Source organism: Idiotropiscis lumnitzeri, chromosome 3 (assembly GCF_059441095.1).
Source record: "Idiotropiscis lumnitzeri isolate Australia: NSW breed Sydney's pygmy pipehorse chromosome 3, RoL_Ilum_1.0, whole genome shotgun sequence".
Taxonomy (NCBI): domain Eukaryota; kingdom Metazoa; phylum Chordata; class Actinopteri; order Syngnathiformes; family Syngnathidae; genus Idiotropiscis; species Idiotropiscis lumnitzeri.
Window position 1 is genome coordinate 9,044,206 of NC_142393.1, and position 13,151 is coordinate 9,057,356.

General features: G+C 40.5%; 3 protein-coding genes across 3 annotated transcripts; 1 reads left to right on the plus strand and 2 right to left on the minus strand.

The window, feature by feature from the left end:
• Positions 1-732: 732 nt before the first annotated feature.
• LOC148339770 (metalloproteinase inhibitor 2-like) lies at positions 733-2,744 on the minus strand. Its single transcript, XM_088290341.1, has 5 exons — positions 2,477-2,744; positions 2,098-2,186; positions 1,909-2,011; positions 1,414-1,535; positions 733-937 (listed from the first exon to the last, which is right to left on the minus strand). Exons 1-5 carry the CDS (start codon positions 2,595-2,597, stop codon positions 749-751), a joined length of 624 nt encoding a protein of 207 aa, XP_088146467.1. The 5' UTR covers positions 2,598-2,744; the 3' UTR covers positions 733-748.
• Positions 2,745-3,415: 671 nt separating this feature from the next.
• On the plus strand, positions 3,416-6,125 carry mtg2 (mitochondrial ribosome-associated GTPase 2). The gene is made up of 6 exons (XM_088290339.1): positions 3,416-3,771; positions 4,100-4,247; positions 4,336-4,451; positions 4,542-4,760; positions 4,850-4,988; positions 5,296-6,125. Exons 1-6 carry the CDS (start codon positions 3,562-3,564, stop codon positions 5,685-5,687), a joined length of 1,224 nt encoding a protein of 407 aa, XP_088146465.1. The 5' UTR covers positions 3,416-3,561; the 3' UTR covers positions 5,688-6,125.
• Positions 6,126-6,602: 477 nt separating this feature from the next.
• On the minus strand, positions 6,603-12,254 carry cdh26.2 (cadherin 26, tandem duplicate 2). The gene is made up of 15 exons (XM_088290337.1): positions 12,219-12,254; positions 11,979-12,098; positions 11,719-11,865; positions 11,500-11,644; positions 11,176-11,345; positions 10,707-10,838; positions 10,447-10,629; positions 9,429-9,736; positions 9,219-9,361; positions 8,907-9,131; positions 8,573-8,797; positions 8,360-8,493; positions 8,050-8,127; positions 7,547-7,609; positions 6,603-7,460 (listed from the first exon to the last, which is right to left on the minus strand). The coding sequence occupies exons 1-15, from the start codon at positions 12,252-12,254 to the stop codon at positions 7,143-7,145; spliced, it is 2,427 nt and encodes an 808-aa protein (XP_088146463.1). The 3' UTR covers positions 6,603-7,142.
• Positions 12,255-13,151: the final 897 nt, after the last annotated feature.

Here is a 13,151-nt window from a genome sequence, read left to right on the forward strand (position 1 = left end):
CCCAACTATTCCAAAGAAAGATTACAACTAATGTCTTTCTAATTCCATAATAGCTAAATGCGGCGAAAAATCAGCAACCATGAAATAAGCGTCTGATACATTTCGAGCAGAAAATTTGTCTGTCTACATTTGCAGATAACCTGATTCTCAAGTGACTCCATACTTTTATTTTAATTTACCCACGAACCTGATAAGCTAACATTGACTAATATTTAATGCGGACTTATGCATTTGGAATGCTAGGGTCATTCAAATCAGATCTTGACAATACTGAACATCGTTTATTAGGTTTGGTCCTGCTTATTTGCCATGGCGTGAAAGCAATTATTTTGAGTCACATTCACTCCAAGAATCACATGCTATTAAAACAGATTTGTTATCACAATCAGGTCAATTGCATTTCATTTTGCCAATAAGTACATATAATTCTATTTTGGTAGTATTGTGGAACATCATGGAGTCCATGGGAAAAAAAAAAAAAGTATACATCAAAACACACTGCAACTCTGCCGTTGAACGAAATGGATAACGGCCAATGCCAATCATCTCAGTACAGTTAAACAGCAGTCTCCTATAGTGGTGCAATATTTAATCCTTACAAATAGTTTTTGGACAAGCAGTATTTAAGAAACTGTTTTAAGTGCTGGTGAAGAGATGTGAAATCACTCAAAAGAGTCAGGTCTGCGCTTTGGAGCCAGAAACCAATGAGTGATCACCACAGAAAAACAAAGGTTTCTTTTAATGAATTTTATTTATGAGTTAATGGGCTTGTGTGCATGAAACGCCCCCAATTGGCCCAGTTCCAGTTGTTCCTCCCATACCAGGTACAAGAACCATCGTCTCTCCTGATGCAAGCTAACTGTTTGTGCAACGGGTTGGTCCACACACACTCTGTCGGGCTGCTCAAGACACATGGGAAGGAGGTACAGCGTGTAATCTGCAGGTGGTTAGGACAGATTTAGTCAGCAAGTTTACATGCACTACATTGAGCAATCACTGGAATGCTAATCACTGCTAAAGCAGTTAGCGCTTGTCCACTTATTAGCAAGAGTATTTCAGAACAACTTTTTTACATTTGATATCAAGATGGCAACCATTTAAGGGGAACGCAAACTAGTCCAAACGAGCAATTTGCATCAATACGATGCATAGAATACTGTTAAAGCCAATCATTCAATCTCACTGCTCACGACTAATTGGCATCAAGGAGCCGTCGGGCTTGCATTGCTAATGTTTTGACCAAACCCTGAAAAAAAGGTGAGCCGTGGCATTCGCAATGCAAGGCCAAAGGCCCATAGATGTCAATTTCAGATGACGAGCACAAAACGGCAACAGCAAATATTAAATGGAACACTTCATTCTTACTCCATGAAAGCAGCTTTCTTGTATTGAAACCGTCACTTGTGTTGTTACCTGGCAGTCGCAGCCCGTTTTATAGTGCCTTAACAGGCTCTTCTGCACGATACTCATGCGGTTCCACGGTTGAAAGAAGTCACATGATGTGATGTGGGGCGAGCCGTTGGCTTGCAGTCCAGCTGGAATGGTAGAAATGGGATCATAAATGAGGGGGGGAGGAAATAAAACTTGACAGCATTTGAGGAAAATGGGAAACCTAAACAGTGTTGCCTAAGACTTCAGTTGATTGCAATTTCTGTGTCCAATTTAGTAACATTTGATAAAAGCTACATCCAACTAACAAGTCACATTTTAGTCCTTAACATGTGCGAAACCAGATATGGGTATTCTGAACTGGGGACGGAACGGTCCATCCCTGACAGAAGTGGGTTTTCATACTTCAACCTAATCAAGTACCACAGCACTTTAAAAGAGGACAATTTTATGAAATGAACGATCGTTGGACACTAGTACGGATCATTTTCATAGAGAATAATTTATCATTTGAAATACCCATCAGTAGATATTGAACGCCAGTCCTCAGAGTAATTCCACAGGCAGCAGAGCCGGATGCTGTGTAGATGGCATCAAAATTACTTTTAGGGCCCTTGAACAGCTGGGAGAGGAGGAAAAAAAAAAGATTAAAAGTAGACTTGGCCAATTCACATACATGGAGATACAACCATGTAGTGAGTTTTTAACCTTTTTCCATTTGATGTTATATTTAATGGGTTCGGAGCCGCTTTCACCTTGTGCACCAGTAGTCATGCTAGCAATTTTGGCTCTGATTACTAGAAACACAGAATCACACAACAAAACCTTCATTGAAGTCACTTTGTCACAAAATTGATTGGAAATGGAAACATAAAAAGCACTGCATCACTTCATACTCTAATCAAAAAAGAAAAAACACTCAGTCAATCGATGCCATTTAAAACAATTGGAGTTACTTTGCCAGACCTTTGAACACAAAATGCACTAGAAAGAAAATTGGAAGGACATTAAAATGTTAACAGCCTTTAGTCATTGTGAAAACCTGCAACTCCACACCTGACTTGATTTGGAGGCCCGTTAAACTTACCGACGTCAGCTTGGCAAAGGATCTGCTGTGGATGCCTTGTGGCACACTTGCAGGCTTGTGCACCTTCATGAAGTTGCCACAGGCAGAGCAGCAGAACCAGCGGCAGCACAAATAGCTTCATCGCTGCTCGGTGTAGACAAAGCCGAGAGCAGTCGAAAACTTTTGAACCGTGCACGCTGCTGTCCCAGAAAATTTCATAGCTGCAGATTCCACCCACAAGTAACGTCACTTGCGCTCGCGCAGACACGCACACACACACGCCTGTTGTCACTTGATGTGATTCTTTTCTCCTTTTTTTGTGTCAACTTGTATGTTTTAAATACTTAACAGGACTGTTGTGTCATTTGAGGCCCTGTACACAAAAACAAGCAAACGTGAGGTAAATCTCATTAATCGCTGGGAGAAAATTTAAAAAAAATAAAATAAAACATATTTCCTTTAGTCGGCAGGTGGCGCTACCAGTATGATAGAGAATACATTTGTAGATCTCTTCAGGCGTAGACTCTCGTCAAATGTGTGAAAGCTTGACTGGGTAAGATCATATTGGTCAAGTTAAAGCAGCTTTTGTAGTCAAAGTGACGCAGGATTGAAAAGTAAATTCAAAATGACGGACTTGCTGTTTGGTTTAGCATACGTCTCCAAGAGAGATTTTGTCGGTCCAGGGTTGTTACATCCCATCTCATTTTCGTAGATCAAGGTAAAACATTCAACCGGGGCTACATTGTCCAAAATATTTAGGGAGCACTAGTCAGCCTTTTTGCACCAGACCTGACGTGTGTGCCAAGATTCATGAGTTTTCGTGCATTTTTCGACCCTCATAATGGCAATTATTATTTGGCAGAATAGGTTCGTACTCATACCTGATTTTTACTCCACACCAATTGATGGCGGTACTGCACCTGAACCTTTCTTTGCCAACCATAATAAAACGCTACAAGAAGAAGAAGTTGTGTCCCTCCGGGTTTCCCGTCGTCCTTCTATTCTCTTCCGTTCGAGTCACCATTGTCCGAGGTCGACTGTTTTTAACGATTAAAAGTAACAAGAATAATTATGGTGATGCAAGCGGTTGAGACCGAAGCGTGGAAATGCTAACGATATTATCGAGATTCCAGGGACGTCTTAGGTTTTTCCCAGATAGATCTTTTGGAGTCGCATGCTTTAGGGTGGAGAAGGAACCCACTTGCTGTCTACTTCAAGCGGCGGGGAGACGGCAAAGAGATGTCAGCAGCGCCGCTCCACTGCAGGCTAAAGTCCGAGCTAAACAGGTGAAAAGGGACGTTTCCGAAAAGAAGCTGGTAAGTGTGAGATTATCTCTGAAAAAGTTTCATTTTTGCAATATGGGTCACTGTGACTCGTTATGATGTATTATTTTTTAAATATTTAACCGTGCCACGTAAACATGTGACATGTCACATTTTTGAATAATAAAAATAATGAAAGTAAACATTTGCACATCACTAATTTGTGCATGTTCAGTAAAAACGTTTTTTTTTTAAAAAAAACATCAAGGTTGTGAACACTGCAAAAGTAAAGTGCATTTAAATTTAAATATCTATTTCCCATTTGCCCCATTACTCGTTTATTTCTTCTTGTTCCTCATGTTGTTCTGACATCCATCCACAGACTCGTCACTTTGTGGACCACCGATGCGTGCGGCTGGTGGCCGGTTCGGGCGGAAAAGGGGCTTGCTGCTTTCACAGCGAGCCTCGAAAAGAGTGGGGCGGACCGGATGGCGGAAATGGGGGTGATGGAGGAAGCATCTCCTTCAAGGGTGAGAGAATAACGTCGACAAAATGTATATCGACATCTTGCACGGCGGATATGTGTTTAAGCTAAATTTTGGTTCGCTTTTGTTTCAGCTGATCGGCTTGTCAAGTCTCTGGCTCAGTTAGTATCTGTATACATGGCAGAAGACGGACAGTCAGGGGGAAGCAAGAACTGCTATGGTCGGAATGGCCGCCCAACCTTTATTCATGTGAGCCCAGATGGAATTTCTCAAGTTTCTAGATAGGAACCTGCTTTTGTCACTGGTTATTCATTGGGACAGCTTGCATTTTTTTTAAAGGTTCCAGTTGGCACTGTGGTGAAGGAGGATGGCAGGACTCTAGTGGATCTCTCTGAGCATGGCCAAGTTTATCTGGCTGTTTTCGGAGGGTCCGGGGGTAAAGGCAACAGGTTCTTTCTCTCCAATGAGAATCGTGCTCCAATGGAGGCAACCCCCGGAACTGAAGGCCAGGAGAGACTTATTCATCTAGAGTTGCGCACTATGGCTCACGCTGGACTAGTGAGAGTCTTGTTGAAAATGCATGTTGTTCACTTTGGCCAAAGTCTGTACAGTAATTTGATTGTATTTAAACACGTTTATTCCGTCAGGTTGGTTTTCCAAATGCTGGCAAATCCTCTCTGTTGAGAGCCATCTCCAACGCCAGGCCTGCTGTAGCTGCTTACCCTTTCACAACACTCAACCCACATGTTGGAATTGTCATGTACAGGGATCATGAGCAAGTCGCAGGTAGATAAGCTAACAAGATCATTATTTGTATTTGCTGCATTTGATGTCAACACGAGCTTTTGGCACCATATTCAAAAATGATTTTAGGCTGTAATTGCTGCCATAGGTGCAGCAACAAAGTATTTTATTTTGGTTCTTCCGTTTAATTCTAATTGTGTTTAAAAAAAAAAAACATTTGTCAATGAATGTATTCAGTTTACGATTAAGACTGAAACCCAACATCGAAATAGTGACTACGATGAATACTTTCAGGATTCACCTATATACTTACCATGCTTTTCAAAAATATCTGTGCTTCCTGATCCAGTTGCTGACATCCCAGGAATCATTCAAGGAGCACATCTAAATCGAGGCCTGGGCTTCTCTTTCCTGCGGCACATTGAGCGTTGCCGATTCCTGCTCTTTGTTTTGGATGCATCCTCTCCAGAGCCTTGGAATCAGCTCCAGCACCTGCGCTATGAACTGGACCGGTATGAGCCCGGTCTGTCTCAGCGGCCTCATGCAATTGTGGCCAACAAAATAGACCTACAGGAAGCTCGGGAGAACTTGGAGACTTTGAAGAGCCGTGTTGCTCAGAGAGTCATTCCTGTGTCAGCTCTCACCGGGCACAACACAGAAGAACTCATCCTTCACCTTAGAGAGCTATATGACGGCTATCTCCATGGAGACGGTAGCAGGGAGGAAGGAAAACCCGTATGATGGGATTAAAAATGGCAAAGACTAACAGGACTTGAGTTGTTCAAATCTGAACTACAAGTTTTCCTCTTTGTCGTAATCCTCTTGAACCTAATGCACTTTCATAGCCTTCTCTGCCACACGTTCATGCTCGCCCGTTATGATTCTTACGGGATTCTTTGCCGCTCTGTCGTCATGGCCACCGTGATGTTGTCTGTAAAACGGGTACCCTCAATGAGCCCCTTGAGACAGGTCAGATGAGTTGGGAGGTTAAGCCAGCATGGTGATGTTCTTCTCGGGCAGGAACTGTCGGATAATCAGGGCATTGAAAACAGGCGCGTTGTCACGGTGGAGCAGCCATGAGTTGTCCTGTCACAACTGTCGCCTCTTGCTTGCTGAACAACGGAAGCGCTGCGAGTTTTCTTTGTAAATACCGTTAGGGGAAAACTTATAACTCTTGGTTTGTTTATAGTATAGCTTTTTTCATGCTTGTCTATGAATTTTGCTGACACAACTCTGCTTATTTGAGTTGTCAACTGTTGAATAAAAATACACAAACAGTAGAAGATTTTTGTGTTGTGAATTCATGCAATTTGGGATCCATTGTGTCACTTTTTAGAATTTCTGTGCAAGAAGTTAAGTTGAAATAAAATGGCCCGCCCACAAAGACAAACCACAGCAAACTATTAAACAGACTAGGCTGCACATCAAATGTTGCAAATGAATTGGCATTGCCAGTCAAAAAGCTCCTCTGCATGAAAGTAGTGCCGTTGATTACTTCACCACTAGGGGGCAGTAGACGATAAATTGTGTAAAAATGCACTGGAATCGAAACAACTCCCTTTTCATTGCATTATCGACCTTATATTTAATTTTTACTTTTTAACACCAATGAAGAAAATTAATAAGTGCTCAGGTTTATTAAGTACACTTGGGCAACTACATTGTTTCAGTGTTTATTTTTACCTGACTTCTCATACAGACTCCTTTGGAATATTTGTCTTTGTCTCATTTCTTCATATCACAAAAACCTGGCATTCAAACTGGGATTTCATATTTTATTTCACATATTTATTTTCTTATAGCCACTACGTGGATGAATTGTACATTTGTGGCTAAAGTCACAGTGTGTTCGATAATAGCTTAGCAATTTGTATTAAGATGAATCTGCTTTTACATATGCAAATCGTTCTGTAATTGGCGCTCATGAATATGCCTAAGGTTCTGCTTGTCCGAAGGTGAAGCTGTGATTTTATTTTATGCTGCCGAACCCTCCCACAAACTCTTGGGTTTAAATGAAGCAAGGCTGTGAGCCCATACCTTGCATTTCTTTGGTCTGCCCGTGAGGCGCAAAATGGATTGAAGCCATGATTGTAGTTAATGTGGCAAAACTTCCCTTGCTTTGAGTTTAATTATGTAGATAATTTTTCATCTTTGTCAATAAACCAAACAGATCTCATCATATCTTACATTATCAATTTACAGATATAATGGAGATCTCCTGTACTTCCTGTTTTTGCCCATTTCCAGTTTATTGCCTATGGCTCCGATCCGTGTATTGTTTTTAAAGTTTTTTACTTCATGAGATGTGGATATGTTGTATGTCAGGTTCATATCCGGCATTTGGAGTGAGGTGGGAGATCTGATAGTGAAATCCAGGTCCCAGTCTGGGTCAAAGGGAATTTCAGGGATAGAAATGGCATCCAGCTCACTGTTCATGTCTTGGTCTCCTTCTTCGGCATACACGCGTGGTACGTCTTCATCGAGATCCTCTCCTGTCTGGAGGCAGTCCAGCATCTACGGGCCACAACAGTGTATTTGAATCAACCAAATAGAATAGAATGACTCAGGCTCAAGTGGATTGATGAAACTGCTGTCATTACCTCATTTATAAAGTAGGACATATCGGTAGATAACGGTCTGAATGGTTTCTGTTCTAGCCAATTCTGCGAAAAGGAAATTGATTACTTGGGAAAGATACACTCATCATGTCAGCTTGTGAATAAATAAATATTTACATGCATGTCATTTGCTCCAAAGCAAAATGCACAGTAGGTAATGAATGTTAAGCATTGACTTGACAAGATCAGCTTTTCAACTTGCACTGTGTCTCTCTCCGATACAAAATTCAGTGTGATTTGCACAAAATATAAAAACACGTGTTAATGCATTGTACAGTAATTTGAACTTTGACTCTCCTTCAATTAACAAGAACCGCACATAAACTGATCCTAAAGAACATACAAGAAATTGAGTGACTACAAACTAACTAGAATCGATAAAAAAAATAAAAATTGACCTTATATATGTAAATCCTGCTTTATAGATAAAAAAATATACAGTGTTGCAGATTTTGTGTTCCGTATATTTCCAAAACAATACCTACTCGTTGTATTGGTATTGGCGAAATCCCTTTCAATGGTTCCCTGATGGATTGTTCTTGTTTTATTGGTTCAAGAGGCACCTGTTGAAAATGTTTGTGAAGTTCCATTGTTATTATTTCAGTGGATAATTATTAAACCAGCCCATTATGTAGTCAACAAATGAATGCATATGTACCGAATTTAAAGTGAGTTAAATCATTAAAAATCAAGGTGAATGGTTCAAATCCGATGTGTGTGCATTCCGTTTTTACCTTGAAATTCAATATCTGCATTTATAACATTGAATTCATATTTCTGAAATACATGACATACTTTGCAATCATATCCGAGGTTCTCTGCGTTAGACTGCATTAGATGTCCTGAACTGTCTGGTATAGCCAAACTATCCGAGGTATCCGTTTTTCTTTTTTTCTTACGCAACCTCAGAAATGCTGTTAATGGAATACCTGAAACCAAACATCACAGTCACGTCGCAGCATATCTGCACGGATAAAATATGACTACATACTTAATAATGGACCTCACCTGTAAGTGGTACTAAGCAAGAAGAAATGATTCCAACGGTTTTTCCTAATGTGGGTCTTGAAGCTCCGCTCGAGCGACAATTTGGCTTTCCCTTCTGTAAGCAGTTACAGACTGTCACTGACAGGTTGTGAACAGCAGCATTGCCCTGAAGGTCTGACACTTCCAGGAGCAACACATGTAATCCAAAAGGTACAATGTTCTCTTTCACCAGGTAAACTGAGAACCCTGCGCACACACGGTGAAACAAAGTCGTCATTATCCCGTAGTTTATTCATACATTACATTGGAAGATGTCGTGCTTAGCGGAACACCCAAAGGCTGAACTGCTCCTTACCTTTATTAGGATCAATCTTCCACTTGCCCATAATATCTCCATGGAGTCTAAAGTGGAATGGTCCACCGTACGGGTCTTCATCAGGGTCCAAAGCTGTTATACTGGACTGAGCGGGCCCCTCAGATTGGCACATATCAATATTGTTTTCAGCCAGGGATGGCGCATTATCATTGTCATCACTTACAATGATGTTGAGCGTGGCAGTGCCTGTCATTGGAGGTACACCTGGCGACCAAAATATCATAATTATTTTGAATGATTTCATAAAGGCATTTAGGTGAGACAATATCTGAAAGGCGTTCCCGGTCATACCGTCGTCAACCGCACATACTGTGGCTTTGTAGATATTGTCCTTCACGTAGAGTGCTTCTCTGTCTAGAATATTGGATGTGGTTACTGCTCCCGTCAAAGGGTCCACTGTAATCCAGCCAGCTGGATCCTCCCCTTTCATGTATCTGAAATATGTGGAATAATTTGTCCATTTTCAGTTGACCCGTTAAGGTAAATATCCTCAAAACTTACACAAATGAATTGGCCTTCTTGAAATCAGGATCTCTTGCTGTGAATTTCTCCAGATACTGCCCTGCAGCGATATTCTCCCCAATTGCAACTTGCTTGTGGGACTCATCAAAAATGGGCGCTTCATTGACATCTTCCACGATCACATTAACACCATATGTGGAGTGATCAGAAGTCATGGCGCCTCTTTGAGTCTTCAATGTCCAAAGACTTGTTATACTGCGTCTCACCACAGCACATGAAAAATATGGACTCTCATTGTGTGCTGTGATGGTTACAGTCTGCAGAGATGCCGTCTCATAATCCAGAGGCTATAAACAGAAATTATAATGAATTCCAGTATGCAGTTATGTGACTTATGTACCATGTGCATGGCTCAAAACAATTTGCCCCTCATTAAAACACATTGAAGAGTAAAACTGAGAATCAACCGACGAGACCAAAAGCTCGTCACTTCCTACTTGCGCTGGATTGCGAGCTAGCAATGAGCTTCGGCTGGATACTGCCGTGGCTAAACACATTGCAGAGTCGCTCCAGAGCCTCTGTGAGATTGAATACACTAGTTTTTGGCGAGTACGCTAATTGACAAGCTATATGTCTGTTTTCAAATCAGTCTGACTTTCGATTTGGACTTTGGAGGTCTGCACAATAGGTATAAAAAAATACATTTACTGTGCTGCTCGACAATAAAATACAGTTTGCTGTTATACACAGCATGAATTTAAGGAATAATTTTTTTTTTCAGAATTTAAGAAAAAACTAGTATTTCGTTAAGTTAATTAAAAAAAAAACCCTGCTTCAGGTTCGTGATTATAACCTGCACAAAAAAAAATGCCGCACGAAATTAACAGATGCTCCTCAAAATAACTAATTGATTTGCAAAACTGCTCCTCAAAGATTTTTTTGTTTTGTTTTGCGCCTGCGTTAAACTTTTAATGAGTAATATAGTAAAATAATTTTTCCCTATACGGCGGGAAACCATCAAAACAGTTCTGATAACATAATAAGCAAGCAAAAATACCTTTTCTACATACAGTAGCCCTTCATTCGTCTTGGAATCAGTCGTGATCCTGAAGTTCTTGTTGATTTCCCCATGAATCTTATAGTTAACCCTCCATGCTGCTGTACCTCTTCTATCTTTGTCAATGACTTGAAGACGTAAAATAAGAACATTTACTAGCCCTTCTTTTACTTTTCCCGAGCCCTGTAGTTCAGAACGGGACAACTTTGTTTTGGAGCGTTATAACACCACTTCATGCAATGCAAACAGAAACTACTCACAGTCTGTCCTGTGATGACAGGAAGGTGATTGTTTTCATCTTCTATATTGACAATGACAGTGCAGGAGCTGGAAAGCTGGTTTGGTTTCCCATGATCCTTGGCCTCCAACAATATGGTGTATTTCTTTGCTTTCTGGAGGGGTTCAACATAAAAAAAAAATATAATATAAACCTGATAAACTGAATGAAGCAACCGGCGACATTTTTCTTTTATTATTGCACCCTGTGTCAACAGGCAATCATGGGAAAATAACAATAAAGGAGATGATAATTTACACTTGGGGATCATTTTGAGTCTTCGCTGAACCTGACACGCTGAAATACACAGAACATGCAAATTCCACAGAGATATTAAACAAATTACAGCTCATAATATTCCTGCCACAATAACAGTGAATGGTTGAGTTACTTTGCCGAACAGGGAGCTGTCTATTTCTATTTAAGGAAAACAGAAAGCCCCCCCTACATACTTCATAATCCAGGCACCCTTTAAAGGAAATGGTTCCACTCTGAGCGTCAGTTGTCTTCAAATGAAACTCCAGGTCATGTGGTTTGGGTGTTACCGACAGTATTCGCAAATCAAATATTTTATTATGATTGGTGTCAGCATCGACTGCCTGAACAGTTAGCAGTGCGGCGCCTGTCAAAGAGAGAATGATTTCGTGTTTGCCTCTTTCAAACGTCCTTGAGACTTCAAAGCACAATTTACAGGCAAATCTTTGTAGCGCATGCAAATAAAAGCAAAAGCATCTGAACTTCTTGACAGCAGCTTCTTAAAAGACTCATGAGATTACCTTGTGACGTCGACTCCTTTATACTGATCTCATATACTTCATGGTCAAACTCTGGCGAGTGGTCATTTGCATCGATAATCTGTATGTCAATTCCGAGTTGTGTGTCCACTATATTTTTGACCCGGTCTACTGCCTGAAATATCAGCTGTAATGCAAAGGCCAAGTAATGTGAAACAATCACTTCTAATACATTTCACGATGTTGTAACAGAACTCTAACCTTCAAGGATTTGTATTTTTCAAAATCCACAGGGCCATGCACCGTGATCTCGCCAGTGTTTTTATCGATTTCGATGATGTCCCGGGGCTCCAAATCAACACCTTCGCCATGTAGCTTGAAAAGGACCGATTTTCTGTCCACTTTCACCTTTACAAAGTCAAACAAAACAGTACACGGCCGTAATTACTCTATGTTCCATACTTGAGTGAATGAAAGCTTGTCATAATCCAATATCATGTTCAGTGTTGAACGGTACTCACTTTGCCCAAGGAATATGGAAAAGGTCCTTCGTAGCCTTCATCAATAGTGAAGGAATCAATGATCCAGTTTCTTTTTTGTCTCTGCAAAATATCCGCAGCATTCCAGTGCTTTCCCAAACACTGCAAAGATTTCACATTGAAATCTACGCAATATTATTCTGTGAAATTTCGACACCCACCCCACATGTACGTTTTGTATCATTTTTGTAAGTATATGTGCCTCCCAAAGATCATTCTTACCAGCATCATTAAAAGGCTGAGGTTGAAAGTCTCCATAATATTATCCAGGTAGGGTGTTGTTGTAGACGTTAATCCCTTTCGAGAATAGGCCCTTAATTCAACAAAGCTGCATGAGAGGTGCAGTGGCATGTCAGGCAGGTTTGGGCTGATCAGAACCCGTGAGTGGGAGGATGGGCCTCGACCATGCAAAAACTGAGCAGCGATGAGACAGCAGGGTTTGGTGAATTTACATATGTATAATTGTGTTCAATTTTGAATACTTCAAGGATATTTTATTGACATAAATGCTGATAGCTCAAAATACAGTTTGTACATAAAATCAGCGTGCTCTATAGAAAACGCAATCGCTTCTCACAAAGGATTATGGATATTCATCTTTCAGGGGACGCCTAAAATCTCCATTACAATCCGTGTATCGTTCGCTCGTTTAATCCATGAATTCATAACAATGGATAATATTTCCTGGTTCAATTTGTCACAGAGTGCAATCAACAGGCATAGAATTGAAGGTCCGTAGAAAATTATTGTTGATTCATGGATCAAACATTGCTTTTCAGGTCCTTGTTGGAGTATAGCAAGTCGTTCAATAAGGACTGAAATATTGGCCGGTTAGAATTTTAAATGCAACGCTTGGAATTTATTAAATTGTACAGCTGTACTTAGTTGGGTGAACATGTATTTGATCTGCTAAACCTGCACTAACAGTATTAAAATGTTGGAACTCATATTTATTATAGGGGAGCTTTTACATTGAAACTACTATATATGCTACAATCTTGTTCCTTTTTAATCAAAAATACAAGTTGGACCATTCCCTTTTGTGTAGTCACTGGCATTATTCAAACAAGGATTAGTGAGTGAAAAAAAAAAGCACTCTTCAAAAGTTTTGTTCCAGCACGTCCCCAAATGGTATGACACAGACATCCTTCTGAC

Excerpts from the sequence above, each read along its gene's own strand:
- LOC148339770 (XM_088290341.1), bottom strand. The coding sequence starts at position 2,597 with ATGAAGCTATTTGTGCTGCCGCTGGTTCTGCTGCTCTGCCTGTGGCAA. Across the intron at positions 2,187-2,476 it reads CCTTTGCCAAGCTGACGTCG|TAATCAGAGCCAAAATTGCT; the intron begins GTAAGTTTAACG and ends CTGTGTTTCTAG. Across the intron at positions 1,536-1,908 it reads CGTTCAATATCTACTGATGG|CTGGACTGCAAGCCAACGGC; the intron begins GTATTTCAAATG and ends CTACCATTCCAG.
- mtg2 (XM_088290339.1), top strand. The coding sequence starts at position 3,562 with ATGCTAACGATATTATCGAGATTCCAGGGACGTCTTAGGTTTTTCCCA. Across the intron at positions 3,772-4,099 it reads ACGTTTCCGAAAAGAAGCTG|ACTCGTCACTTTGTGGACCA; the intron begins GTAAGTGTGAGA and ends ATCCATCCACAG. Across the intron at positions 4,761-4,849 it reads CTATGGCTCACGCTGGACTA|GTTGGTTTTCCAAATGCTGG; the intron begins GTGAGAGTCTTG and ends TTATTCCGTCAG.
- cdh26.2 (XM_088290337.1), bottom strand. The coding sequence starts at position 12,254 with ATGGAGACTTTCAACCTCAGCCTTTTAATGATGCTG. Across the intron at positions 11,645-11,718 it reads AAAAATACAAATCCTTGAAG|CTGATATTTCAGGCAGTAGA; the intron begins GTTAGAGTTCTG and ends TTTGCATTACAG. Across the intron at positions 8,798-8,906 it reads GAAGATTGATCCTAATAAAG|GGTTCTCAGTTTACCTGGTG; the intron begins GTAAGGAGCAGT and ends GTGTGTGCGCAG.